The 25,259-nt window shown below is 42.0% G+C and overlaps 1 protein-coding gene and 1 non-coding gene across 7 annotated transcripts; both read left to right on the top strand.

Moving 5' to 3' along the window:
* Window positions 1–877: 877 nt before the first annotated feature.
* Window positions 878–948, top strand: TRNAG-CCC (transfer RNA glycine (anticodon CCC)). Its single transcript has one exon. It is a non-coding gene; the product is annotated as a tRNA-Gly (tRNA).
* A 1,067-nt stretch (window positions 949–2,015) lies between these two features.
* Window positions 2,016–24,666, top strand: TIA1 (TIA1 cytotoxic granule associated RNA binding protein). Of its 6 annotated transcripts, none has more exons than XM_066639148.1 (13): window positions 2,016–2,213; window positions 4,991–5,087; window positions 5,480–5,578; window positions 6,028–6,082; window positions 6,256–6,288; window positions 7,485–7,572; window positions 13,239–13,314; window positions 16,686–16,794; window positions 17,364–17,459; window positions 17,544–17,628; window positions 18,660–18,783; window positions 19,903–20,045; window positions 21,075–24,666. In XM_066639148.1, the coding sequence occupies exons 1-13, from the start codon at window positions 2,188–2,190 to the stop codon at window positions 21,220–21,222; spliced, it is 1,179 nt and encodes a 392-aa protein (XP_066495245.1). In that variant the 5' UTR covers window positions 2,016–2,187; the 3' UTR covers window positions 21,223–24,666. The 6 variants fall into 6 exon arrangements, with proteins under 6 accessions (XP_066495245.1, XP_066495246.1, XP_066495247.1 ...); XM_066639149.1 differs by having other exon boundaries at window positions 19,906–20,045; XM_066639150.1 differs by lacking the exon at window positions 6,256–6,288.
* The last annotated feature ends 593 nt before the right edge of the window (window positions 24,667–25,259 follow it).

The following is a 25,259-nucleotide window of genomic DNA, read 5'->3' on the forward strand; positions in this document are numbered from 1 at the left end:
TTTACACACCTGGAGTATTGTGTCCAGTTCTGGTCGCCACATCTCAAAAAAGACATAGTGGAAATGGAAAAGGTGCAAAAGAGAGCGACTAAGATGATTACTGGGCTGGGGCACCTTCCTTATGAGGAAAGGCTATGGCGTTTGGGCCTCTACAGCCTAGAAAAGAGGCGCCTGAGGGGGGACATGATTGAGACATACAAAATTATGCAGGGGATGGAAAGAGTGGATAGGGAGATGCTCTTTACACTCTCAGATAACACCAGAACCAGGGGACATCCACTAAAATTGAGTGTTGGGCGGGTTACGACAGACAAAAGAAAATATTTCTTTACTCAGTGTGTGGTCGGTCTGTGGAACTCCTTGCCACAGGATGTGGTGATGGCATCTAGCCTGGATGACTTTAAAAGGGGATTGGACAAGTTTCTGGAGGAAAAATCCATTACGGGGTACAAGCCATGATGTGTATGCGCAACCTCCTGATTTTAGAAATGGGCTATGTCAGAATGCCAGATGCAAGGGAGGGCACCAGGATGAGGTCCCTTGTTATCTGGTGTGCTCCCTGGGGCATTTGGTGGGCCGCTGTGAGATACAGGAAGCTGGACTAGATGGGCCTATGGCCTGATCCAGTGGGGCTGTGCTTATGTTCTTATTGACTCTAAGGGGGTTCAGCTTCTGAACACACATGCACAGCATCGGGCTCCAAGGCTACAGTGCTGAGCACACTTTGCAGGGAGTGAGCCCCACTGACTTACTTCTTCTAGAATGGGCTCCAAGGGTGCAGTCCTATCCCCACTGACCGGGGCTCGCTTCCGAGCAGACGCGCAGAGGGCTGGCTCCAGTCCGTCCTTGGGGCACATCCGCCAGCAGTGCAGCGTCCGCGCCGCTGGTGTAGTGGTATCATGCAAGATTCCCATTCTTGCGACCCGGGTTCGATTCCCGGGCGGCGCAGCGGCTCTTTTCTTGCTGCGCGCGGAAGCCACGTGCGGGCGGGAAGTCGCAGCCTCGGGCAGCGGCAATGGCCTCTGCTCGCCTGCTCAGAAATCAGTCTGTGGGGCTCACTCCCAGGAAAGTGTGCAGAGGAAGCGGTGGCGTAGCTGGAGGGGGGCTGAGCACTCAGCCTGGCAGGGAGGTGGGCGAGCGGCCCCTTCCTTCGCAGCCATGGGGAGGGGGGCAAAACGGAGCCGTAAGGGAGAATGGCTCCGAAGGGAGGGGCCGCTCGCCCACCTCCCTGCCAGGCTGAGTGTTCAGCCCCCCTCCAGCTACGCCACCGAGAGGAAGGACTGCGGCCGAACAGCCCGATCCTGTGCATATCTACTCATGCACAGGACTTTCCTGAGAGTAAGCCTGCAATTCGAGCCACACTTCCCTGAGAGTAAGCCCCAGTGAACATAATGAGACTAACAGCCCAAGCCTATGCATGCCTACTCAGAAGTAAGTTCCATTAGAATCAATGGGCCTTACTCCCAGGAGAGTGTGGACAGGATTGGGCTGTGACTCCTCTGCTAGGCTGCGGTCCTCCTTGTGCACACTTTCCTAGGAGTGAGCTCCATTGAACGCAACGGGAGTTACTTCTGAGCGGTGGCGTAGCTGGGGGAGCCTCCGCAGGATGGGCGAGCGGCCCCCCCCTTCGGAGCCATTCCTGGCGGGGGGGCGCAAAACGGAGCCGTAAGGGAGAATGGCTCGAAGGGAGGGGCTGCTCGCCCACCCTGCTGAGGCTTCCTGCCAGGCTGAGTGCTCCGCCCCTCTCCAGCTACGCCACCGCTTCTTAGTAGACCTGCACAGGCTGGTGAAGCCTTTCTTCACTGGCCTCGGAAGTGCCCCACTCTGATCTCGCCTTTTGCCCCTAGACGTTTTCCTAGCTCTGCGAGTGGCAGAACCCGGAAGCACTCCACTCGAACGTCGCTTTGTGCCTCTCGACCTTCTCCAAGTTCTGTGGGCGGCCGCGATTGGACGGGAGGGGCGGGGGGCGCGAGGCCCCGCCGCGCATGCGCAGTCGTCGCGGGCCGGCTGGGGGCCTCTCTCTGCCCGCCAGCGCCATCTTGAGAGGACGAGCGGCGGGTTCGTGGTGGCGGCCGCGCTCTGTGTCACGCTCGCGGAGCTTCCCGGCGGCGGGCGTGGGGCTCGGCCTGACGGGGCCGGCTCGGGGACCGCACTTGGCCCCGGGGAGGCCGCGGAGGAGCCGCTCCCATGGAGGACGAAATGCCCAAGACGCTGTGAGTGGCGGAGGCCGCGCGGGAGGGGGAGGGGCGAGGCCTGCGGGGGAGGGGCCGCCACGTTGTGCCCCGCGCCCCGCCCGGTCGCCTAGCAACGGGTGGGGGGGTCAGGGCTCCTCCCCCACTCTTTCTGCTCCAGCAGCCCCCCGGCACCGGGGGCCTCCCACACCACAGCAGAACGGGGGAAGCCCTGCAGTTCAGTGATGGGAGAGTCAGGACGGGCGAAAGGAAATAGGCGTTTGCCCTGCGGTTAGTTACTCTGTGGAACTCCCTGCCACTGGATGTGAGGTGGTGCCTGCCCTGGGTGCCTTCAGAGGGGGTTGGGACAGATTTGTGGTAGGAACCGCCACAAGTCTGTGGAACTCTCTGCCACGTGATGTGTGGCGGTGCCTGGCCTTAGATGCCTTTCAAAGTGGGTTGGGACAGTTTATGGTGGGAGGGTCCATCACAGGTTACAAGTCTGTGGAACTCCCTGCCACTGGATGTGGTGATGGCACCTGGCCTTAGATGCCTTTCAAAGGGGATTGGGACAGTTTATGGTGGGAAGGTCCATCCCAGGGTGCAGGGTATAGTGGGTAAGTACAACCTCCTGCTTTTAGAAGTAGTCTGCGGATCTCCTTGCCTCAGGAAGTGGTGATGGTATCTGGCCTGGATGCCTTTCAAAGGAAATTGGACAGACTGGTGACAGAAAAGTTCCTCACAGATTACTAGTTGTAATGGGTGGATTCGACCTCCTGTTTTTAGAAGTAGTATGTAAAACCCCTTGCCACTGGATGTGGTGATGACACCTGGCCTAGGTGACTTTCAAAGAGGTTTGACCAGACAGTGACAGAAAAGTCCATCACAGGTTACAAGCCATGGCTGTCTCTGAATGCCAGAGGCAGGGAGGCACCATGCAAGTCTCTTGTCATCTTGGGTGCTCTCTGAGGCATGTGGTGGGCTACTGTGAGATGCAGGAAACTGAACTAGACCCTAAACTGGACTAGACCCCTTTGGCCTGATCCAGTAGGGTTCTTCTCGTGTTCATTTTGCATTTCTGTTCTGGCCTATGACCAGTATGGAAACCAGCTGGACATACAGTTCAACCAAAATTACTAGAGTCAGAAATGAAGTGGGGCATCTGCTATCCATGTGGAAGGTCCCAAGGTCAGTCTGCAGCTGGCAGGGTTTAGACAGTTTTGTAAGGAAAGATGAGGCCCCTGGCGAGGGAAAAAGCTAGATTAGGCATTGAGAAGAAAGTGTATTGGCTCCTCTTCTATCACTTACTTTTGGAAAGTGGGATAAAGGTGTTACATATGGAGATAAGGTAATGGACAAGTTGAAGGGAAAAAAGACTTACCTTCATGCTTGAAAAAGTGCAGTGTTCCTGTGGACACTTGAATAAAGAGGTCTCTTGTGAGAGAGGCAACTTTTTTGCCTACCAGTATGTGCCAGGGCTAAGTCCATTTATTTTATTGGTATCATACTTGCACAGGTATCACCTGGGACAAGAACAGAGACAACCTTGTTTCTGCAGAATCAATCTAGCCTCTGCAGGTGGTGGAATCTGCAGCAGAGCCTTGTTTGCAGATTTAAATTGCTGGGGCAGGGTGAAGAGGAAGCTGAGATGGTCAAGACTCAGGATGTTTAGGGGTTTAAAATCTAAAACCTTGTGTGGAGGTTAGAAATAGCTAGCCTGTGGGGCTGTATTAATATAGGTGTTGAGTGAGAGAATTGGCTTCAGCCTGTGAGCAGTTAACATGCTGCTGCATCTTACAGCAGGTGAAGGTTTTGAACTGTGGCAGTTCTGTTTATGCACATTGCAGTGATCTAATCTAGAAGTCATCATAATATGAGTAGCAGCTGCTTGGTCTCTTGTGTTCCAATAGTGAGCAAATCTAGTGATATCAAGTCAGATTGGTAAAAGGCACTGAGGAGCACAGTTGCAACGTGGAATTTTAGAAGCAATCCTTTGTGTAGTAAGGACACCTGTTTTGAACCAGGTCCTTCAAGCCTAGGAATGGGCATGTTGTGGCTTTGTTTAATTCTTTACACTGGAAGCCATTGGAGCACAGTCTCTTCTGAAAAGTGATTAAAAGTAAGCAAGGCAAAAAGACAACCATCTGTTTAACTTTTGTCAGCTCAAATGTATACCTCTACTATATAACAAAAAAAACAAACAAACCAAAAATGTGACTGCACTACAAGACTCAAGTTAATGGAACTTGCGGAGTATAGAATCTTACTCCCAAGGTTCTATACAATACAGATAATTATTCTTCCATTATAAACTATTAGTTTTGAATGTTTCTAGTAACAAGCAAATGAAATGTAAAGGAAAACAAGATTTTGTTAGCAGAGGGGGTTAATGGGATGGGTCCCTAATTGCTGCCAGTAGTGAGGTTAACATATGATGCCAAAGAAAGGGTTTTGTGAAGAGATTTAAATGTAGAAAGAGAAACAGATTTCTTAAAATACTGTACTAATGCTGTACTTTTGCTTAAAACTTTGAAACTTGAATTTGCGCAGCAGGTATTTTGATGAGCCCAAGAGTTTAATCTGTTCAATCTTTGTTTTTCCTAGCTTTTAACTTTAACACTGGAAAAGGCAATACTAATTTACTATATGCAGATTCTCAGGCAGTGAGCAAGATACTTCTTGTAAATAAGGTTGCATTTTCTGTTTTATCAAATTCTGGGAAACTATAGATGCTTTCTTCCTTCTCTTTAAAAAAAATCCTTCTATAATGGTTTGAGATTCAAGCTTTGATGAATCTAAAATAAGTGTATATTTTGCAGGTATGTGGGAAATCTGTCCAGAGATGTTACTGAAGCCCTAATTCTCCAGCTGTTTAGCCAAATTGGACCATGCAAAAACTGCAAAATGATAATGGATGTAAGTTGATGTAGTTGTTCTGGGGGCAAAATTTACTTTTAATATGAAAATTGGATTTTAACAGAAATTCTGGGGAGTTGGAAGAGAGTTTGTTGAGAGAGTGGATCTTTGCTGAAAATGTCTGTTTGGGTATTGTAAAAAGAGAGAAAACTTCAACCAACTATTAACTAAATAAGAGACTTTCAAGTAATCGTAGCCCTCGTAAAAAAGATCTGCTTAATCTGCAGTGTTTAAAGTGTGCACCCTGTTTCCTTGCCCTGTGAGGCATCTAGGCATAGCAACTTTAAGGTTGCTACTTGCTTCTCTGTCAATATTCATAACACCACACCAAGAGAGAGTTTGAGAGGACTCTTGCATGGGCCTCTGATGGATTTTCTTTTTATGTTAAACAGACTGCTGGAAATGATCCATACTGTTTTGTGGAGTTCTATGAGCATCGTCATGCAGCTGCAGCTTTAGCTGCTATGAATGGTCGGAAGATAATGGGTAAGGTAAGCTCTCAGGTCTAAAGGGGGAGTTGGAGAAGTGTGTCTTTAGGCATGTGGATGAAACAACTTTTTTTTAATAAAGAAGACAAGCCAAAGGTAAACTTCTTTATCCTGTTTTAGTCTTGTAAATAGAAGAATGTTGAATTTACAGCGTGAGCTTATAAAAACCCTGATGAGGTAAAGACTACATGAGGATTTCCCAGAATGAGAGAGCAATGAAAGGATTTTAAGATCTTTAATTATGCTGGGTTTGGAAATATGATGTAATCTGACATTTCAGGTTACGTTCAAGATTGTCACTCAGCACCCTCATCGAAGGGGCTTTGCCACACAGAATTAGTTTTTTGACACACAAATTTGTGTGCAGTACTTGCCTGTCTGTTAAATGTGTGAATTAAGGTAACCACTGTTCTAATTTCCTTGAACGTAACTTTAGCAAATGTTGTTTGTAGGAGGTCAAAGTGAACTGGGCAACAACCCCCAGCAGCCAGAAGAAAGATACCAGCAGTAAGTCCCTTACAATATTGAGTAATACTCTTTATTTGCACAAAAAGTGTTTTTAATGTTAAGCAATAAGCATCATGCAAATATTTGCCCTAATGTTTTGATCATTATCCTAAGATGATATTTAATGTGTTTGTGTTAATAAACTTAAGAACAAATCTAATCTTTGTCATCAGGTAGTACCGTTGTCAACACACTGCGTTCACAAGGTAATTGTATCTTCTTAAACATAAAATGAAATCTCAGGGGTATTCACTAACCGCCTGAAGGTTTTTTGGGGGGGTGTTCTGTTGTCGCAAGATCTCTCCCTCTTTCAAATGGATCAGGATATGGGCTGTTGCTGGCTGTTCAGCCCTTTGACCCCATTAAGCTATTATTGCTGTAAGACTTCTTTTCCTCTCTGTGAGGGCAAGAAAACCAGCTTCCTTCAGGGCTGCTGCAGGCCTGTGCTGCACCATAAAACTCTCTTGTGGTGTATCAGTTGCTATTCTAATTGGATCCTCTTCCCTTTGTGCTCTTAGGCAACCCAGTGTGTTGCTTCTCTACTTGTCTGGCCTTTAATTTTAAAACTTTGGGGGAGGATGTAACCAGACTGTGACCAAGGTAGATTTGTAAAGTGTCCTGTGTGCCTTGAAACCAGTTAGAGGTGTGGTGATAATTTTAAAATGGGCTTTGTATAGCTATGAAGAAGTCCTTATAGATGAGATCTTTATATCACCCGTTCTTATGTCAATGGCTCTAACATAAATTGTGAAGGGATCACTGTTTCCATTCTGTTGCCTTCAGTCTTAGTTCACTTGCTCATGGATTTCACAAAGTTTGGATTCACATGGTGTAAAGGCTGGGCAACCAAAACTGTTGGCTTTTCAGAAAACTGTCAAAATACTTTAACATCAAACTGTTGCATTGCAAGGTATCTTTTTGACTGTTCTTCACAAAGTATGAATAAGATTGAGCTGTTTGTAACTTGCATTGTCCATACTGGTTTATGTAAACCTTATTTTATTTTGCTCGCAGAACCAGTAGACATTTAGCTCAGTTTTTAAACTCTATTAGTAAGGCTAAATTCTGGCATTGCATTATAAGGCTGTAATGTAAGTTTTTTGAGGTTTGGACTAAATGGACGTAGCTTTTATGGAAGCATTGTTTCTGTAATGACTATAAATATAATTTTATGAAAAATAAGTGCTAGTTATATGTAACTTACTGTACTTGTGTACTGTTGTGTCTGCCAATGGCTATATTTTAAACAAAAATGTATTTTGTTATCTGATAGGTAAAAAGATCTAGTTCTCGTGTAGTTTCCAGATGTGTGGGATTTGATACAAGATTTTTTAAAAAACCATGCCCTGCATTCTCATGAGCACTCTGCAAACTAGTACATTTTTTTCTTTTTCTTAATAAGACCATTTCCATGTCTTTGTCGGAGACCTCAGTCCAGAAATTACAACTGAAGACATAAAAGCAGCTTTTGCACCATTTGGAAGAATATCGTAAGTAATGTCTTATGCCAGATAATGGGGGCAGTAGTTTAATATTAAACTGAGGAAATGTGATTCATTGAATGTTAGCTTATTAAAGGATATAGTTTTTAAACTGCTATATCTTTTTGTAGGGATTATGAACTAGTTCGCTTTGTTCTGCCGAATTTGTATTTCTAGCCTTTGGTTTTACAGGAAGCTTGTATATTATTCATGTTATATTGGCAACTTTATTTTGTTAAACTTGGGTGTTCATTCCATTATGATTAAATGCTTGAATATTCTATGATGGATTTTCTAAGGTGAATCTAAGGTCTGAGTGACTTCTGCCAATGAAAAGACACTACACAGTCTCATAAAAGCAGCTTTAATATAAATTGGATTCCATAGAAGTTGTGACCTGTAAGATTTTGGCTTTTTGTGAAATGGGTGCTCTATTAAATAAAATAAACTAGAAATTGTCCAGTGTTCTTTGAGTTTTGGTTGTCATAGTTTGGAAGACTTGTGAAAGTGTGCATAGCAACCCCTTGAACTCGCTGTGTTGTGTCAGTGGAGAAGTATTTCTTTAGCTGTAGGACTGAAGGTTCCCTCTTGCTGATGAGATCCAGAGTTGTGCCATAACCTTTGATGTATGGTGCAGTGCAGCATCATTGGAATCATTTCTTGCTAAATTCAATATAGTCATTCTCCTTGGCCACTTGTAGCTTGAAAACATGGTTTTTTTGGTTGCCATTAAATGTAGTATGTAAGGACTTACTTGTATACTAGTTTTGTAGTAGTTTTGTTAACTGGTCAAGCAGGAGTCGTCAAAGGAAAATGCAGTTTGTCTCTTGTGGACATTCATTCTCCTGTGTGGGTAGTTCCTCTCAGTATTTCCTCCTCATGTGAAGCATTTATTGCCATAACTCTTCAAATTTGTTGGAAGGTAGTTTCAGAGTTGAGCGTGTGAAGGAACAGTTGCCTCTTATTTAAGCTATGGATGGTCAAGGCTGTGATGGGCTGAGAAAGTTTCTCTCCCTACTTAGTTGATACTCCCTCTCCTTGCTGAAAAGAAACTGGATAGCATAACCCTCCCTTTGCACGCTTACAACATGCCTATGGCTGGAACAAAATTGTGTACCAGGGCCAGTTGAAGAACCAATAGGAGTTGTGTTGTGTTTTCCTGCCTGGTCTAATCTTTGAGGAGGAGAGAGGTTGCCAGCACAAGAATCTGACTGTGCCCCCGAATCTCCTGAGACTTGGCATAGCCCAAACCACCCTGTTCTGCCACTTAACGAATCAGTGGCTGGAAGGACTTCTTGCCACTGCTGCAGGACTATTTGATCCTTGGAGTTTCCAGAGCACAGCAGCAACTGCTGGTTGCTGACATTCTTGCAGAATAAGTCCTCCTTTAGGAGCGGGAGAGGAAAAACTGTTCAGTCTTTAAAAGATACTTTGGCTAGACATTATTCTTGCTTATCTGTTCCCCTGTAGAAGAGCTTTTTCTTAAAACGCATTAAAATACCAAGAATCAGAAGTAAGAGAGAGAGGAAAAGTTCAATTAATATTTATACACAAGTTCAAAAGATTTGATGGTAACTATTTCAGAGCATTGTAGAGTAATTGTAATTCTGGTTAGATTTGACAGTTGCCATGTTCTGGGAAGTAGTACAAACTGTATGTTCACCACAGCTGAAGTATGCAGAGACACAGGATTTTTTCATGTGGCTCCAGTGCTGAAAACACAGTGAGTCTGTGTGCAGGAACCTGCATTGCTGAAGTTTTTATGTTTTTTTTGGTGAAAACTGCTATTGCCAGGGTTGACAAAGCAGTATATCCAGTGCAGTATCGTAGTTAAGAGAATTGGACTTGGATCAGGAATATCTGGGTCTTGCTGTATCCCTAAACAAGCGTGATCTTGTGCCACTCATTGTCTCTCGGCCTAAAGGACCTCACATGCTATTGTGAGAGTGTAGAAGGAGTGGGAGGAAGCAGGTCCACCTGAGCTCCTTGAAGGAAGGGCAGTACAGGCAAATGAAATATAGAAAGATTTGAAACACTGGCTGGTGGAATTATACTAAGTCCCTCTGAGCACATGCCGACTGATTTTTTTCCCCCTTCCCCATGAGTAAGTGTAGTCTGCCATGCTCCCACTTTTTAAGGAAGAAGGACTTGTAGGGCTTGTGGTGTTGCTCCTCCTTCAGACTTTAAGGTCTTGACCATATTTTTTGGCAAATTGCCCCCATTTCCTTAGCAAGTATCCCACCCGGAACACCTGCTGTTCTGCCAAAAGTCCAGTCCAGGTCTTTCTTGGCTCCCATCTAAAGGGGCTTTGTAATTAAAACACCCCAAGTGCATAGATTCAGTTGCCTTAAGTAAACTCCTTTTTCTTGACACCTTACATCCAGAGATTATCTTCTGCCAATCACTGACCAACTGATAGCTGTTCAGCATCAGGGCTGAAATGTCCAGTCATCTTTCCACTGAGACAGGGTTCTGTGAAAACTGTTGTTTCTTACAGCAGCCCTGAGTTATCAAAGAGGTCTCTTCCCTCCACTGTTTTGCTCACCTTTAATGAGCTGTGAGAGAGCAACAGCAAGGGTTGGTGCAAAACCTCTTGTGTTTTTTTTTCTGAGGACAAAGGCCCGCAGGGCAGAAGAGAAACCACTAGAAAGTACTGATACCACCTCCTCCTGTTTTGTCAGTCCATCAGGCCTGGAGGACATGGCGAAGGCAACAGAGGTTGGCCTGGCAATCTGTTTAAAATCATGGTAGTTCTTAGAGTGTACAATACTGTGGGTGGAGACTGTATCAATCCTAATACAAGAAAAGTCTTGATTGCCATGGCAACTATACTTACTGTCTGCTATCACTGGTGTTAGTAGGAATGCCTAAAACATGGAGGGTGTGGGCCCACACAACCACTATTTCTTAGTAAAACCTTCCAGTGGTCAAAGTGAGACTGAGAGGCAGAGCAGGGAAGTGAAGGAATCTAAAATTCCTGTCACCTTCCCCCCCCCCCACCCCCCGTTCATCAGCAAGAAGTCCCTTTCAACTTGGCCCGCTTCTGTTTGGCATTTTTTGACTTGATTCTCAGTTTCAGTTGTCTGCTTATATGCAGGTGGGGAACTAAAAGAGTTCTCAAAATGCACAGGCCTCTGATGATGGGTGGCTACATACTGTTAGCCTTTTGAAGGCAGAGGGCACAATCTAGAGAACATGAGGTTTTCCTGTGTCATGGGGTTTTGTTGGCAGACCACAAAAGTGAAGCATTTTGACTCCCATGAATTTCTGCTCAGTGGAAGCAGAATAAAATAAGGTGGAAGCTGAAGCCTGATAAAATTGAAATCCACTTTGATTGCACAGATGAGATTCCCTCTTAAAGTGAAGAGCTCTGCTAATGTCCAGATGATGTAAGTTAGCCTTGAAGTTCTTTTGGAACCATTGCAGGAGCACCAAGACCCTCTGTCTCATTCCTGATCCCACAGGTAGTGCTCTGAGTGACTCATTTCGAAGAACTGCACTGAGATTTGACATTGGCCCAATTTATTTGTTGATGCACTGGGAGCCAAAGTGGGGGAGCTTCCCTCCCCCCCCAAACCACAAGCACCAGCATGTGTTTAGCATGTGTACTTCCTTTTGCTGCCAGGGAATATCCCTGGCAATACAGAGGCACTAGTTCTGACCCCAAAGCGCTATCTCTTGAGCCCAAATTCTTGAGTCCTTCTGACGCACATGCTTCAGAAGTACAAAAATTCTAATTTTCCAATGAACACCCTTGTTTTGGAGCACATAGATGTCATCATGATGATTAGCGTAAGAAGCCTTTGAAGTGTATCCTGTTCAAGACCATCTGTAGAAAAGGAATCTTTTACATAGTTCAGCAAATAAAGACTTGTTTTTAAAATGTTTCTGGGAACAAGTATTCTTTCAAAAACTATTTTTAATAGCTAGATTTGTCTTAGAATTACAAATGTTATGAATAGTCATGGTATTTATAAGACAAACTAAGAAACATTTATTCCTTTTTTAGACACTGGAATCTAAATTTCAGGTGGAAACTATGCCATTTCTTAGGTGCTCTTAAATAGTCCATTTGTGGTTCCTGCTAATTCAGGGAACGTTGATGAAATAACATGGTTTTTAATACGAATTCACGTTTCCTTCATAAACACATCAACATGTGCTTACCACAATTCCTGGTAGTTAATAATGATGACTGTGAATTCATTCACCTTGTAGTGGCTGCTTTGTATATGCCAGTGTTTATGTATTTGGGGGTCATTTCAAGAGTGACGATTGGGGTAAGTATAGAGGGTTTTTCCCGTTTTAGGGTGTATGGAGAAAACCAGCCACATGGATATGGTAACTATTCTCAGGCAATTTGTAACATAATCCTCATTTAGATTAAATGAAAGTTATAAGAGATAATTTTGTTTAGAAAAATTAGACACTTTTCCATATAATAACTCTTAAAACGGTTTTGAACTCTAGTTCAGATTTCAAGGACTTCCAAAGTATTTAGCTCCTTTCTTAACATCGGGTCCTTAAATGGTAGAATGTGGTAATTGGGGGTGTTGAGGAGCACATGGCAGCATAAAACCTGCCTTAGTTGTGATACTTAGAATGTTACCTTCTTAGTTCTGCTGCATGCCCTTTCCTAACTTTATTCTGTGGTGGTTTGTGTGTGTGCTGTGCCTGAATCTTTTGGGTTGGGGTGGTGGCAAGGCAGGCTGGTGTGTCTGAGAATATTCTCGTCAGTTTACTCTGGTGCACAAATTGCCTGAGAAGCAGTTGGTTAATGCAAATAGCTTTTTCACCAGTGGGGTTTAGCTATTGTAGCTGGGTCTTTGTCTCTTTTTTTAACTCAATCTCAAATAATAGGGCTCTGGTTATTTTGCAGAATGTCTCTGAAGAATGGACAGCATTGCCATGGCTAACTGCAAGCTACAGTTCACAGTGGACAAACGTTGTAGTTTTCTATTTACTTTTATAAATTTTTTACTTTATATACTTTGTAGTTTTCAATCAGTCCTGTATGATTGTTAATTACGAATGCAGTTTTTTAAAAGATTATTTAATAGTGTATAGTAAAAGAAACATGTTAGTGTTTATTTTCTTCCATAATGCAACCATTTCTGAAAATGTCAATTTCTCAAAATTTACAGCTGCCCAAGTCCAAAAAGGGGGTAACGAATTGACCTGAGAAAATTAAAGAATTCAGTTAACAGGCGACGTATGCCTTTTAATTCCTATTTTTTCATTTTTTCTATTTTCTATTTCTAATAAGTAGGTAGAATGTGTTGGCCAATAGTAAGTTTATAAATTGCATGGTTAAAGAGAGCCGTTCGCTAATATGCTAGTCAGCTACATGCCATCAGTTATTCTTTGAATAGCTGCTTTGACCATGCGTAGTGTTTTTAACAATATGTAAGAGCATTTTGAACTGTGAACCAACGACTGTAAAATACTTGTTTTAAAAGCTATTGATTTGCATGTTTACATGATTAAGTTTAATTTTTGCTATCATGTGATAAAGCTTTAGTAAAAAGGGAGAATTGCTTTGACTATATTTTGCTGGTGCATTTAAGAAGTACACTTTAATAAAGGCGAAACGTGAGAAATGAGCTGCGTGTGAAACATTTTCATGTGGAATCTGCTCTGTTGGTACTTAACTGGCCTTCTCTTTTGGTTTTCAGGGATGCACGAGTTGTTAAGGACATGGCAACCGGAAAATCAAAAGGATATGGTTTTGTTTCTTTCTTCAATAAATGGGTGAGTGACTGTAGGGCAATTCTCACTAACTCAGGAACACATAAAATCTGGCAAAAACTTTCTAATGGAATCACTAATTCAGGAACACATAAAATCTAAAACAAAAATGTGAAGTTCTTTGGTACCAAAGAGACCCGTCTTATGACTGCAGTGCCTTAGTGGTGGCGGAGGTGCAGAGGTGATTAGCAGAGGTGATTAGCAGTTCCAGGTGCACTATGTGATTCCTCATTGAATACCTTTGCAGCTCTGGCTCTTTCATGTGACCAATGATGCTTCAGGTATGAAGCCTGCTGACTGTGGCGAGGGTCAGGAGTGTGCACACAAAGCTGATGGTCAGTGAGCTTCTCTTTGTTTTGGAATTCTGAGCAAGGAGATTGTAGTGCTCATCTGGTCTAAGCTTTTCACAGCCCAGCAGTAAAATGACAGTGACCGGAGCTTTGGTTCTTTTTAGATTCAAATTTTTTTGTTTGAACAGTAGCAGCAAGCCTTGTATTTTCAGAAAAGAATTTCCCAGCTGAAGTAATACTATTCCTAGTTACTGGAAGTGCCTTTTTGTGTCTTGTGACTTGCCAAATAGGGTTCAGTAACACAATGAGGTATTTGGAGAAGCTGGGGGGGGGATTTGTGGGGATGAGTTGGAAAGGTCTGTTGACAAGTTTGGTCCTGTAAATTGACTTTGCTGGAATTGGGGTTCCATATGCAGGTTTAAAGAAAATGCACTCTAGGTCAGTGGTTCTCAAACCTTTTAGGCCGGGGACCCACTTTTTATTTTTTATTTTTTTATGCTTTATTTATTTATTACAGATACAGGTAAGGAAAATTGGATAGACTTAGGGCTAGGACTACATAGGTTACACACGAGGGTGGTAGCCATCGATTACAACAAACATTAATCCAAACGAAATTAATAATCAATACAAAAATTATCATATTCTCTAACCCTACTGGTTAATACTTTAACATTCCATATTTTTCCTCTAACCTTATCTATCCCATCATAAAAAAAACAATTCAGACTTTTACTTATACACTCTTCTTACCACTAAACTAGTCTCTAAAATAAAATCTTTCTTATCCAGTTCTTAATTTAATATGACATCTAAAAAAGAAGTCTCTGATTACAGTGGTATTACCTCCTTCAATATCTCTTATAACATGTTATACATCATTTTCCATAACTATCCAATCAAAAAAGGCTTCAAATTTTTACTTATAGATTCTTCTTACCACTAAACTAACCTCTAAAATACAATCTCTTATCTGATTCTTAATTTCTAATATCACATCTAAAAACAAATATCTCCAATTACAATAGTATTATACTTTGCTTATCCACAATACTTATATTCCAAAATTGCAATTCCATCTAATTTATTTCATATATTTACCACTTTAATTTTCATGATACTTATATTCCAAATTCCCTTTTCATCCACTTTAATTTAATCTAATTAATAAAATATTATATCTTAATACCACTTAATTTCTGCAATATTTATATTTCAAATTTTCATTTGCATCTATTTTAATTTAATATGTTTAAAAAAAATTCTATTTATTATTCAACCATTTCGCCCTTCTTCTTATTGTTTACTTTATACTCTATCTTATTGGTGTTCCCTCTTAGTCCTCCTACTGGTTCTTCCACTTCTTCTTTTTCTTTTTCTTCTTAAGCCCCCCCCCTCTGTTTTTCTTTCTTCTTTTTCATTCTGTTATTCTTGAATTCAATCCATAAATTCTTCCTCTTCTTGAGACAGCTTCAAAATATTCCACTTGTTTAACTTCACCTGACATCTGATCCATTCTTTTTTCTTCTCTATTGTTTATAATCTGTTCCTGCGAGTTTACAAGGGAGGAGCTTATTTGCCCAATTTGTTCAGAGAGTTCTCTGACTTGTTGCTCCATTTCTCTTCTAAAATCCATCAGAAAGTCCACCAACAAGGCCTGGCTTTCACGATCATCTTTTAGATTTTCAAAAGCCATTTTTATCAACACCAGCTTGAGCCACTTCCTACAGGGCTACTTTCTAATTTTGTATCCAGGGCTACTTTCCAAATTTTTATATCAAAAAAAAAGTCGATCAAATCCACAGTCAAATTAGGTTAGTATGCCTTTAAATGACCAAAAGAAGAAAAAAAAATTCAAGCCTCTTGCTGAGAAACCGAAACCGAAAGTAGCAGAGTCCAGGCTTAAATAAAGGCTTTTTGCTGGGAAAATGAAGGTAGACTTTATTTCCTTCGTTGAAGATTACTTATTTATTTCTCTTCGGTACATACCATTAAAAATATATATAACCTTGTACTTACTCCAGCAGGGGGAAATACCAATTCACCTATTCCCCCCCTGGGTGGCTAACGGCCAGCGTGGATAATCTTGAATTATCTCCTCCTCCTCCAGGCTTCTTACTTACAGTTCTCAGTAAAACTTTTTAACGAGCCAAGTTCACTCACTCTTAATAGCTTTTTTCGCTGCGATGTTGTTGTATCTAGGCCGTGGGAGGGCGGGTTTTCTGCTCTCTGAGCTTCTCAAAGATGGCGCCCGGGATAGATATGCTTCAGCACAGAGCAAAACAGAGAGAAATCCTTGAAATTGCCTGTTTCTAAGGACCCCCCTGTTCAAGCTCTCACCTCTTCGTACCGTCTTACTGGCACCGAAGCGTGCCTTAGTTGTTTAGGCACATGAAAACATATCTATTTTGCAGTCTCTTCGGGAACCCCCAAAGTTCACTGCAACTTCGCTGAAAGTTAGCTCCGCCCCCCCCGGGGACCCACTTTTTAGAATAACCTGGAAGTCATGTCATCAAGCAGGAAAATGTTTAACATCTCACCTTACAACAAAATCAAGTGAATCAATTAAGCAACTTAAAAGTTTACAATATGTATATGTTTAAAAATTTATTTAAAATAAAGAACGCTCCTAACCCTCTGAAATAGCTGATCTGTTTTAAAAAAATTCCCTAAACTTCCCAAAGACTGCAATCCTATCTTACCCAAGAGCAAGCTCCTTTGACTATCATTGTTTCAAAGCATACACAAAGTTGACTGTTAAACGTACAGATTTGTACCATTTCCACAAATGCAGTTACATACCATGGTAGCATCAAATCTAATATAAATAAAATATACATTGAAATAAATGGGGACCCACCTGAAATTAGCTCACAGCCAGCTTAGTGGATCCCAACCTACAATTTGAGAAACACTGGTCTAGTTCTTACATTTAACAGTCTTAATGTAGTAAAAAAGTGACTTTGTAATCTAAACATAGATTTTTAAAAATATGAATTATGTTTTGAGTACTTGTACCTGCTAGCAATTTTCTTATGGAGTTGCTGGCTAACCATTTCTGAAAATGTTTTTCCTTGTGCCTAGGATGCAGAAAATGCAATTCAGCAGATGGGTGGACAGTGGCTTGGTGGAAGACAAATCAGGACTAACTGGGCGACACGCAAACCTCCAGCTCCAAAGAGTACATATGAGTGTAAGTGTTTGCTTTTCCCCTCACTGGAATATGACACATATATGGGGACACTTTCTTGAGCAAGCGTTTCAAAACAAGCTAATCGTAACTAGAGACCAGTACATCTGATAGATGCTTCAGCCTCCAGAAAAATTAGTGGGCTTGGTGCCATGAGAGGAGTTTGATTTTAGTTGAACTCTGTACAAGCGAACTTACAGCCCAATGCTAACCAACTGATGCAGCTGCAATACAACCCCGAAGTAAGGGAACAAAAATGTTCCCTTGCCTTGAGGAGGCTTCTGTGACTTCCCCCACCACAGAATGCAATGCGTGTCTCACTAGTACAACTGCATTGGTGCTAGAAAGTTGGTTTGGATTGGGCTGTTAGACTGTAAATTCACCATGGACACTTGGTCATGCCACTGTCAAATGATTTAAGATTGGTGGTGGGGGGGGCAGAATATGGTTGTAAACAAAAACAGTGGTGTAACACAGGGGGTGAGCTGAGAGGGAGACCATCTGTTGCAAAGGATACATGCTATTTTGTTGAGAGCAACTTACGACTTGTAAGAATTTGTTTTTCTGTGCAGCAAACGCCAAACAACTTTCCTACGATGATGTTGTCAATCAGTCCAGTCCAAGCAATTGTACTGTATACTGTGGTGGTGTAACTTCAGGGCTCACAGGTATGGAAGCTTGAAAACGTTGAGTGAGCCAAGAGGGTGTTTTTAGTGGCACATCCTAACTTTCTCTTGTTTTCTGGTTTGCAGAGCAGCTGATGCGTCAGACGTTTTCTCCATTTGGGCAGATAATGGAAATTCGAGTCTTCCCAGATAAAGGGTACTCCTTTGTGCGGTACGTTACCTTTTTTGTTGGGTTGGGTGGGTAGGTTTCTCTCTCTCTTTCTCTGTCTGTGTTTGTGTGTTTGGAAAAGTAAGCTTGTGCTTCAGTAAACTAGGTAGTTTAAGTGCTCAAAGACAACTTTGTCCGTTTTTCAGAAGCTACTACTTAATGCATATAGTTTCAGGTGTCTGCACAACATTTCCATGGGCCAACTGGTTCTGAGTGAAACCAGCCCTCAATGGCTGCCGGTCAACCTGCAACCTCTTTGCATTTGCTTCACTTAGCTTATTGCTCAAAATAGAATCCTTTGATTCTTTCCATAGATTTCCACTGTTTTTGTTCGTTATTGTTAATAGAAACCTGCAGTACTTTGCAAGAAGTTTTTTGCCTGTGTTGCTATTCAAGCTGCTGATTGTTTTGCCCAGTATTTGGGCACAGTTGTTATTCCACTTGTTCCCTCCTTATGCATACATGTGCTTTTATGCTGTTCCCTGATCGCTCTAGCACATGGGCAACAGGTTTCCAGTAAGCTTTGGGGAGGCAGTTCAAAGCCAAGCACTGTGCAACAGGGTGCTCAGCAAACTGGAAGTTAAGCGATGACATGTAAAGTCATTGGTGAGCCTTCAGAGATAGCATCATGATGCAGTTGTGACACTGCAGGAAGAATAGTAGTCTGTGTACTGGTGCGAATTCCTGCTAGGGATCTAGATGGGCAAGGTTCCATATGAGGATTTTGGTCCTATTCGCTTTTCTGGAAGAGATTTGTTTTCCCTCACCCCTCAGACAAGCACTTTCCCAAGTGTGCCCTCAACTTTGTTCAGCATCGTAGAGTCCTGTCCCTTCCCCTGAAGCCCTTCGCATCTATTTGGCTTAATCCTTTTCTTCCCCACCCCATCCCCAAATATCTTATATGTGGTTCTTTATAATCTGGAGCATTCTTACATGCACTTGTAGCATTGAAGTGCTTCTCCCTTTTCAATGGCTTCTCTGCTCTTACTTCAGTGAAAGGGATTGATGTTGATGAAGACCTTCATTGTTTACAGGTTTAATTCTCATGAAAGTGCTGCACATGCGATTGTTTCAGTCAATGGCACAACTATAGAGGGGCATGTTGTGAAATGTTATTGGGGCAAAGAAACACCGGATATGATAAATCCAATCCAGCAGGTAAGAGACCTTTTTAAAAGTCGGGGAGGGGGGATTTGGAAGAATTTCAGGGCTGGTAGATTTCTTCCTAATAAATGCTGCTACTGGTTATTGATTTACTTTGTCTACTTTATACTTGTTCTTTCCAACAAGTATATAGAAACAATCCATTAAGCCATTTCTGCCCCATGTTGCAGCTATGCAACAGGGACCAAATGTGTACACCTGTGGGCTGGGCAAAAATGGGTTAAACTTGCAGTCAGAAAATGATGGGGGTTACATGGAATGTGGATTGTTCTCCTTGAACTCTCTTAAGCTTGTACCAGTAATCTAAGAGGTTGACAGCAAATGAGCACAGTATCAAATGAACAGCGTGAGACGATCATTTAATTTTTTGTACAGGGCAAATGAAGGGACACTATCTAAAATCTCCTTTGGGACAGGGGGGTTCAGCAGCCAGGTCTTGCCATAAAGCCTATAGCCACAAGTTTCATGTGTTGTTTTTTTTAAATGTAGTGCTATCGCAGCACTGATACAGCTTGATATCATGAGGTTAGTGTGTGTGAGTAAGTTTAGGGAAAAGTGGGACAGACTTGACTCTCCCTGCCTCTTTGACTGTGGTGTGCTACTTGGCTTTTATGCCTCCTGCTTGTGCTTCAGCAGCTAAATTCGTGGGCTGGATGGAATTGCTAGTGCCCTTTTCTGGAGGTATGGGGTGGTAACTTTCGCTTCTTATCTCTTAGCTTTCTGATAGCTTTCAAGATGAAACTATGGGGCAGTGGTCAGGTACAGGTCTCAAGATCCCACCCTCAGCTGAAGTCTCTGCTGCACCGAGATAGGGACCTGTCCAACACTCTTAAAGAATGATTATTGCAGCAGACAATATTGCACTAGGTAGAGTAAAGTGAAAGGTATTGTCTACTCTTCAGCCTCTCGAATTCTGTAGTGACTTCTCCATGGAATATGCTGTTGAAATATCTGGATAGGTCCCTCAACCTAGAATGCCCTATAGGCATGGTGGTGTGTGCTTTGAGGAATTGTTAGCAGGCGTGATTGCATATGCTTTAGGTACATCAACTGCTAGTCATATCGTCTCTGTGTATTGCATGATAACATTGTGTTTAATTTTATCCTTTGAAGCAGAATCCTGTGGGCTACCCGCCACCCTATGGACAATGGGGCCAGTGGTATGGAAATGCACAGCAGATCAGCCAGTACATGCCTAATGGCTGGCAAGTCCCTGCATATGGAATGTATGGGCAAGCATGGAATCAGGGATTCAAGTAAGTTAGTCTGTGCCAAGGCAGCTCTATCAGAATGAAAGTAATCTTACAGTGGGGAAGCTAAGTCCCACCTCCCTCCAGTACACAATGCTAGAGCAGAGAGGCATACTTTCAACCTGAGTGGAAAGAAGCTGTAACTTGCAAGGGCCATTCTAAGGTACAGTGTCCTGGGGTCTTTTTGTCCCTGTTTTATGTTTCAATAAGTGAACTTCTGCATATCAACTTCTGCATGGCTCAACTTTCCAAAACCTTCATGGGTGGTCCTGTTTGCTCTACTTATGCATGGGCAATGCAACCTCCAAAAGGTGGCTATTAGAAGGGGAGCTGTTTCTAAATATATAAAGATGGGTCTGTCTGCTGATTGACCACAGACTTCTATAATTCTAAAACAGCAGGGCTGACCAAGAGGCTCCTGCTTTTTGGGTTGGTAAGGACCCAGAACTGGAAGTTGAGTGAACCATTTCAGAATCCCACATGAGGTGGTTTATTTGCAGAGCGTTGTATAATCAATGAGAAGGCTGCTGCTGTTTCTTCCTAATCAGAAGGTTAATTCATGGAGTGGCATTGATAAAACCAAAGGGCACATCATACCTTACGTCAGCTAATTCCAGGCTTTTATCTTAATGACATGAAAATCCGGATTCACATTTATGAACCCAGTATTGCTGTTAGGAGACATCCAAAAGCAATAAATATTGTGACCAATAAGAAAAAATACTGTTGTTAGAGATATTAAACTGAATGATTAAACTGCTCTCTGCCTCCCCTGTCTTTGCCTTCTGCCTGCCAGGGGACCAGGAATACATTTTTTAAGGGTTGGGGGATGCAGCATTTAGAGGGATAAGCAGGAAAAAATATAGTGCTTCAATTCTTTCTGTTTGGTCTGATGTGGGTCTGGGCTTTTTGGTGGGTGTCAAAATGATAGAAGGCACATCTGGTTTGACATTTACTGCCTGTCCTCTTTACTCCAATCCATTGTCTTTTATGCATGTGTTGTAGGCTTCATCTGTTCTTTCTTCTTCTATTCAGTCAGACACAGTCTTCTGCAGCATGGATGGGTGCAAGTTATGGTGTGCCGCCACCCCCACCACCCCCACCGCCACCACCCCAGGGGCAAAATGGAAGTGTTCTAACTAGTCAAACTGGATATCGGATGGCAGGTTTTGAAACACAGTGAGAGACAGAAGGACTGTGGAGCAGAGCAATTGGTGGCTTTGAGGCTGTATGGAGCATTGTAAATCCTTTGTTTACTTAAAAAAAATCTATCCAATCAAGTTAGTGCAAAAGTCAAACAGTATTTATTTTTAATCATGAAACTTCGTTGTCCACATTTTTTTAAAAACACACACAGGAAATACTAGATGCTGGATATCTGCCAACTTTTGCCTTCTTTTCCTCTTTTAAGATGTGTTTCTTAAGATCCTTGTTTGAAACACAACTAATGCAGGGATTTCTGCCACTTTTAGACTGGGGCAGGAAATTGCACAATATCAGACTTTTTTTTCCACTGAAGTAGTGTGCAGTTCTAGTTTGCATTCCTAGTATGACTCAATGTATATGAAAGCAGTTGTACAAAACAAACAAACCAACAAACCACGCCAAAACTGTGTGAATTCTGAAGGTTGGTCATGATCTTCAGCTTGTGCACAATTCTGTTTTAAAGAGAGCCTATTGTATAAAGTGTCCATCTCCTCACTTTTGTTATACTGGGGTTTCAAATATAACTTATTGGTTTACATTATTTTGTATCTAGACATTTTTCAAAAGTGGTTTTTGCCTTACTGTCAGCTCTTAAATTATTAATTGGGGTGGGGCAGGGAAGCAATGATTGAGGCAATTCGTGCAGGGCCCTTCCTGGTGCCAACCCTTTGGGGTGTTGCTTTTAAAGGTGAGAAGACACGTTCTTGTGAACCAGCTTTTTAAAAATCTGTCCGTTTTTACATTTACATGTATTCTTTATCATGTAAACTATTTTAGCAAATTAATATTTTTCACAAAAGTTGGTCAAACTTTTGTATGTCTCCTTCTTTGAGGGGGTGAGAAGCAGAAAGATCTATGTAACTTAATGAGTACAACTTGACACTTTGGTTTTTGCATGTGAATATCAAATACATGGTTAGACTTTGGCATACACCATCATCCGCACATGTTTTTCAGAGGTGTGTAGAGAATACATCGATTTTTTTTAACTGTTAGCAGCTTTTTACTCAACTGAAGTAAGTTTGACTTGATTTAGCATGTACTGGTAGAGCTGTGAAATCTTGTAGCATTGTGAATCAGGCCGGGGTATGAGGAATGCTCTAGTTAAGCCTGAAGGACCAGCTGAATAACACATTTTGAATTTTTCAGAGGCCAAAAAAACCTTGCTATCCTACCTCCTTAACTAGCCTTCAGAGAGTGCAAAAAAAGAAAAAAAAGAAAACCACCCCTAGTTGTAGTATTTATTTATCTCTGTTGATGTTGAACAGAGGGGCGTCTTGCTTTTTGTTCTGCGTTGGTTGCTGTAGAGCAACTCATTAAGGAATGATTGTGTTTTTGCCATACAGAGTGTCTTAGTACAGTGTGTCAGAAGTGACCCCAGAGTGGATGAGGTGGCTTTGGAGGTGTTAAGGTTTTGTTTGTCTTGATTTCAACCTCTCATTGTTTGTCTTTGGGTAATATGGGGGGTTTGAGAAGCTGTTCTAAAATGTGAAAGCTTGCTAGGGAGTTCTATTTTGCAGATGGTGTGGGAATCAAAATAACAAGGAGAAACCTTAGGATGGATCTTGAGAAACTGTGGTGTTCTTGACTGTTTAAAAACTGGCATTTTGAAAAGTGAGCTGGGTCAGAAATGGCTTGAGGTTCTAGAGGGCAGTCCGGCACAGCTGTGTTTAAAAGTGGACTGTAAAGATGTGAATACAGATTTTAGACAACCAATTGTTATCCTGTAGACAGGGCTTGGTCCCCAAATCTTAAAAACAATAAAGTACACCCAAAAAACACCTTAACTCCCTAGATTATTATCATTTATGTCTCCTTGCTGCCTTTTAAATTTGCATACATACATATCTTATTTTTGTTTACTGCCTGTACAGTTCTTTCCAAAGAGGACATTGAATAGGTTTGAGGTCCACTTGATTCTGCTGGAATTCAGCAAAACAACTCTGCTGGTTTTGGTCTACTTTAAATAAAATCTCAGTCACTAACATGTACAGTACCTATTACCCAGTTTTTCAAAAACCAGAAGTGAAAATGCTTTTTATCTCTTATGCGTGCTTGTTATTTTCCTTAGATTTTTATTTGTATTTGGGCATCCAGGAAGATGAGATGCCAGGGTTTTTGTTTCCCATAATTAGAGGTTTAATGCATTTCAGAAACATGAATTCTTGAAAGGGGTAGAAGAAAGTGACAGCTTTTTAGCTTTTTTTTACCAAGTTCTGAGACTTCTCAGAGTGCAAAATCTTAATAGGGCCCTTCTTATTACTAACCCTGTTCTGTACAAGAAACTAGGACTGTGTGTGTGACTTTGATGGATGCCACTGCTGCTTTCTGTTACATCAGCCACTCACATCTGTGTAGTACACTCTTATCAAGTGTCGGCCTTATTTTGTGTGGTTGTCCCCTTCTGTAGCCAATCTACACTGACCTGAAAGAGAGAGAGAAGTTGACAATCGTTTGAGCCCGCTTCTTCCTCTCACTATTGCCCTTTTCTCTTCATGCTCCAAGTTTCAGCATCTGCGTGTCTTTCAGACTTTTCCATTTAGAAGGGGAATTTTCTTATTGCGAGGGTTGTAAGCAAAATAATACCCCCCCGGAGTAGCGAAGGAGGAAGCCACCTGGTGTGTTTTTTTTTAACTAGCAGCCCATTTTGTCATTGTATAAACATTGAAACATTGAAAGCTTCGTTTGAACTAATGTATTTTGATACTTGTGTTTAGAAGTTCAAGAACTTCACTCCAGAAGCCGTGACTTTTGAAAGCCATTACGGATGTTAATAAAAGATGTGAGCTTGCATATTTCACCCTTACCCTTTGTTTACTTTACTACTCAGTGATGTCAGCATGTTTGGGGAAGAAGTAGCAGAAAAATCACATGGCTTCCTTGGCATGTTTTAGAGCCAAAACTGGAAGGGTGCCCTGTGGGCTGTCAGATCTAAATGGCCTGCCTGCTGCAGGATTTGAATACTTGGTGGGAAACTGACTTTCAGGAGCATGTGGCTACCTGGACTATCAGCATTGGGGCTGTTGGGCTATTTTTCTCTTTTGTACATAGAGCTTGTGCATGTGTGTTCTTCCACTGTGTGTAGGAGGTAAATACCTAAACTACACGATTTGGTGGCTGATTGTGGGATTTCACTTTACTCTGGATGTTGAACCTTCTGCTTTGTTTTGTGTGGTAAATAGCCCCTTTAAGTCAGAGCCTCTGTCTGGCATTTTAAAAGAAATCCTGCAGGCAGACAAGCATTGTCCCAGCTCTACAAAAAGAAGGGTTCAGGAAATTGTACATCATTCAGTCTGATTCACATGCTATGGAAGATTCCAAAACAGTCTATACAGCAATCAGTCTGTAAGTATCTTGATGATGATACAGTAATTCAGAAAAGCCAACATTATTTTTCCAAGAATAAATTCTGTCAGTCTAATTTTCTCTGGTTTTGATTGGGTTACTAGTTTAGTGAATGACTGGACTTTGTGGATGCAATTTATCTTGATTTCAGCAAAGCCTTTGTCCAAGTTCCTCATGTTTTGAATAGCAAACTAGTTGATGAACACTGTTAAATAAATTCATGTCTGGCTGCAAAAGTATCATCAAACTGTAGGGGGATGTCACAGCAATTTGTCTTGTGTCCCAGTCCATTTTAGTATTTTTCATCAATTACTTTGATTAGAGGATAGAGGGAATTCTCAGATTTGCAGATTGCAAAAATGGTAGGAAAAGTTAAACGGAATATATGAATAAAATTCAAATGACCCTGCTAAATAGAAATCGCGGCTCCAGCTAACAAAATTCAGCAGACAAAAAGTTCTGCATTTTAGAAAAAAAAAATCACACATGGACCAGCCCTCACATGCTGACCACTTTATTCCACACTAGTCAGACCTCGTTTGGAGTACTGTGTTCAGTTCTGGGTGTCTCTGTTTTAGGAATATGGACAGCAAAGAAAGTTCCACAAGTAAAAGTTAAATGAACAGAGTGTATTCAGCCTGAAGATGGTGGGCATGATAGCACATTCTG

This window comes from Tiliqua scincoides, chromosome 11 (assembly GCF_035046505.1).
Source record: "Tiliqua scincoides isolate rTilSci1 chromosome 11, rTilSci1.hap2, whole genome shotgun sequence".
In the NCBI taxonomy this organism is placed as follows: domain Eukaryota; kingdom Metazoa; phylum Chordata; class Lepidosauria; order Squamata; family Scincidae; genus Tiliqua; species Tiliqua scincoides.

What these genes read in the sequence shown, in the direction of transcription:
- TIA1 (XM_066639148.1), top strand. Translation starts at nt 2,188, where the DNA reads ATGGAGGACGAAATGCCCAAGACGCT. An exon ending in GCACCATTTGGAAGAATATC is followed by an intron (nt 7,573 to 13,238) that starts GTAAGTAATGTC and finishes TTTGGTTTTCAG; the next exon opens with GGATGCACGAGTTGTTAAGG. An exon ending in TGTAACTTCAGGGCTCACAG is followed by an intron (nt 17,460 to 17,543) that starts GTATGGAAGCTT and finishes TCTGGTTTGCAG; the next exon opens with AGCAGCTGATGCGTCAGACG.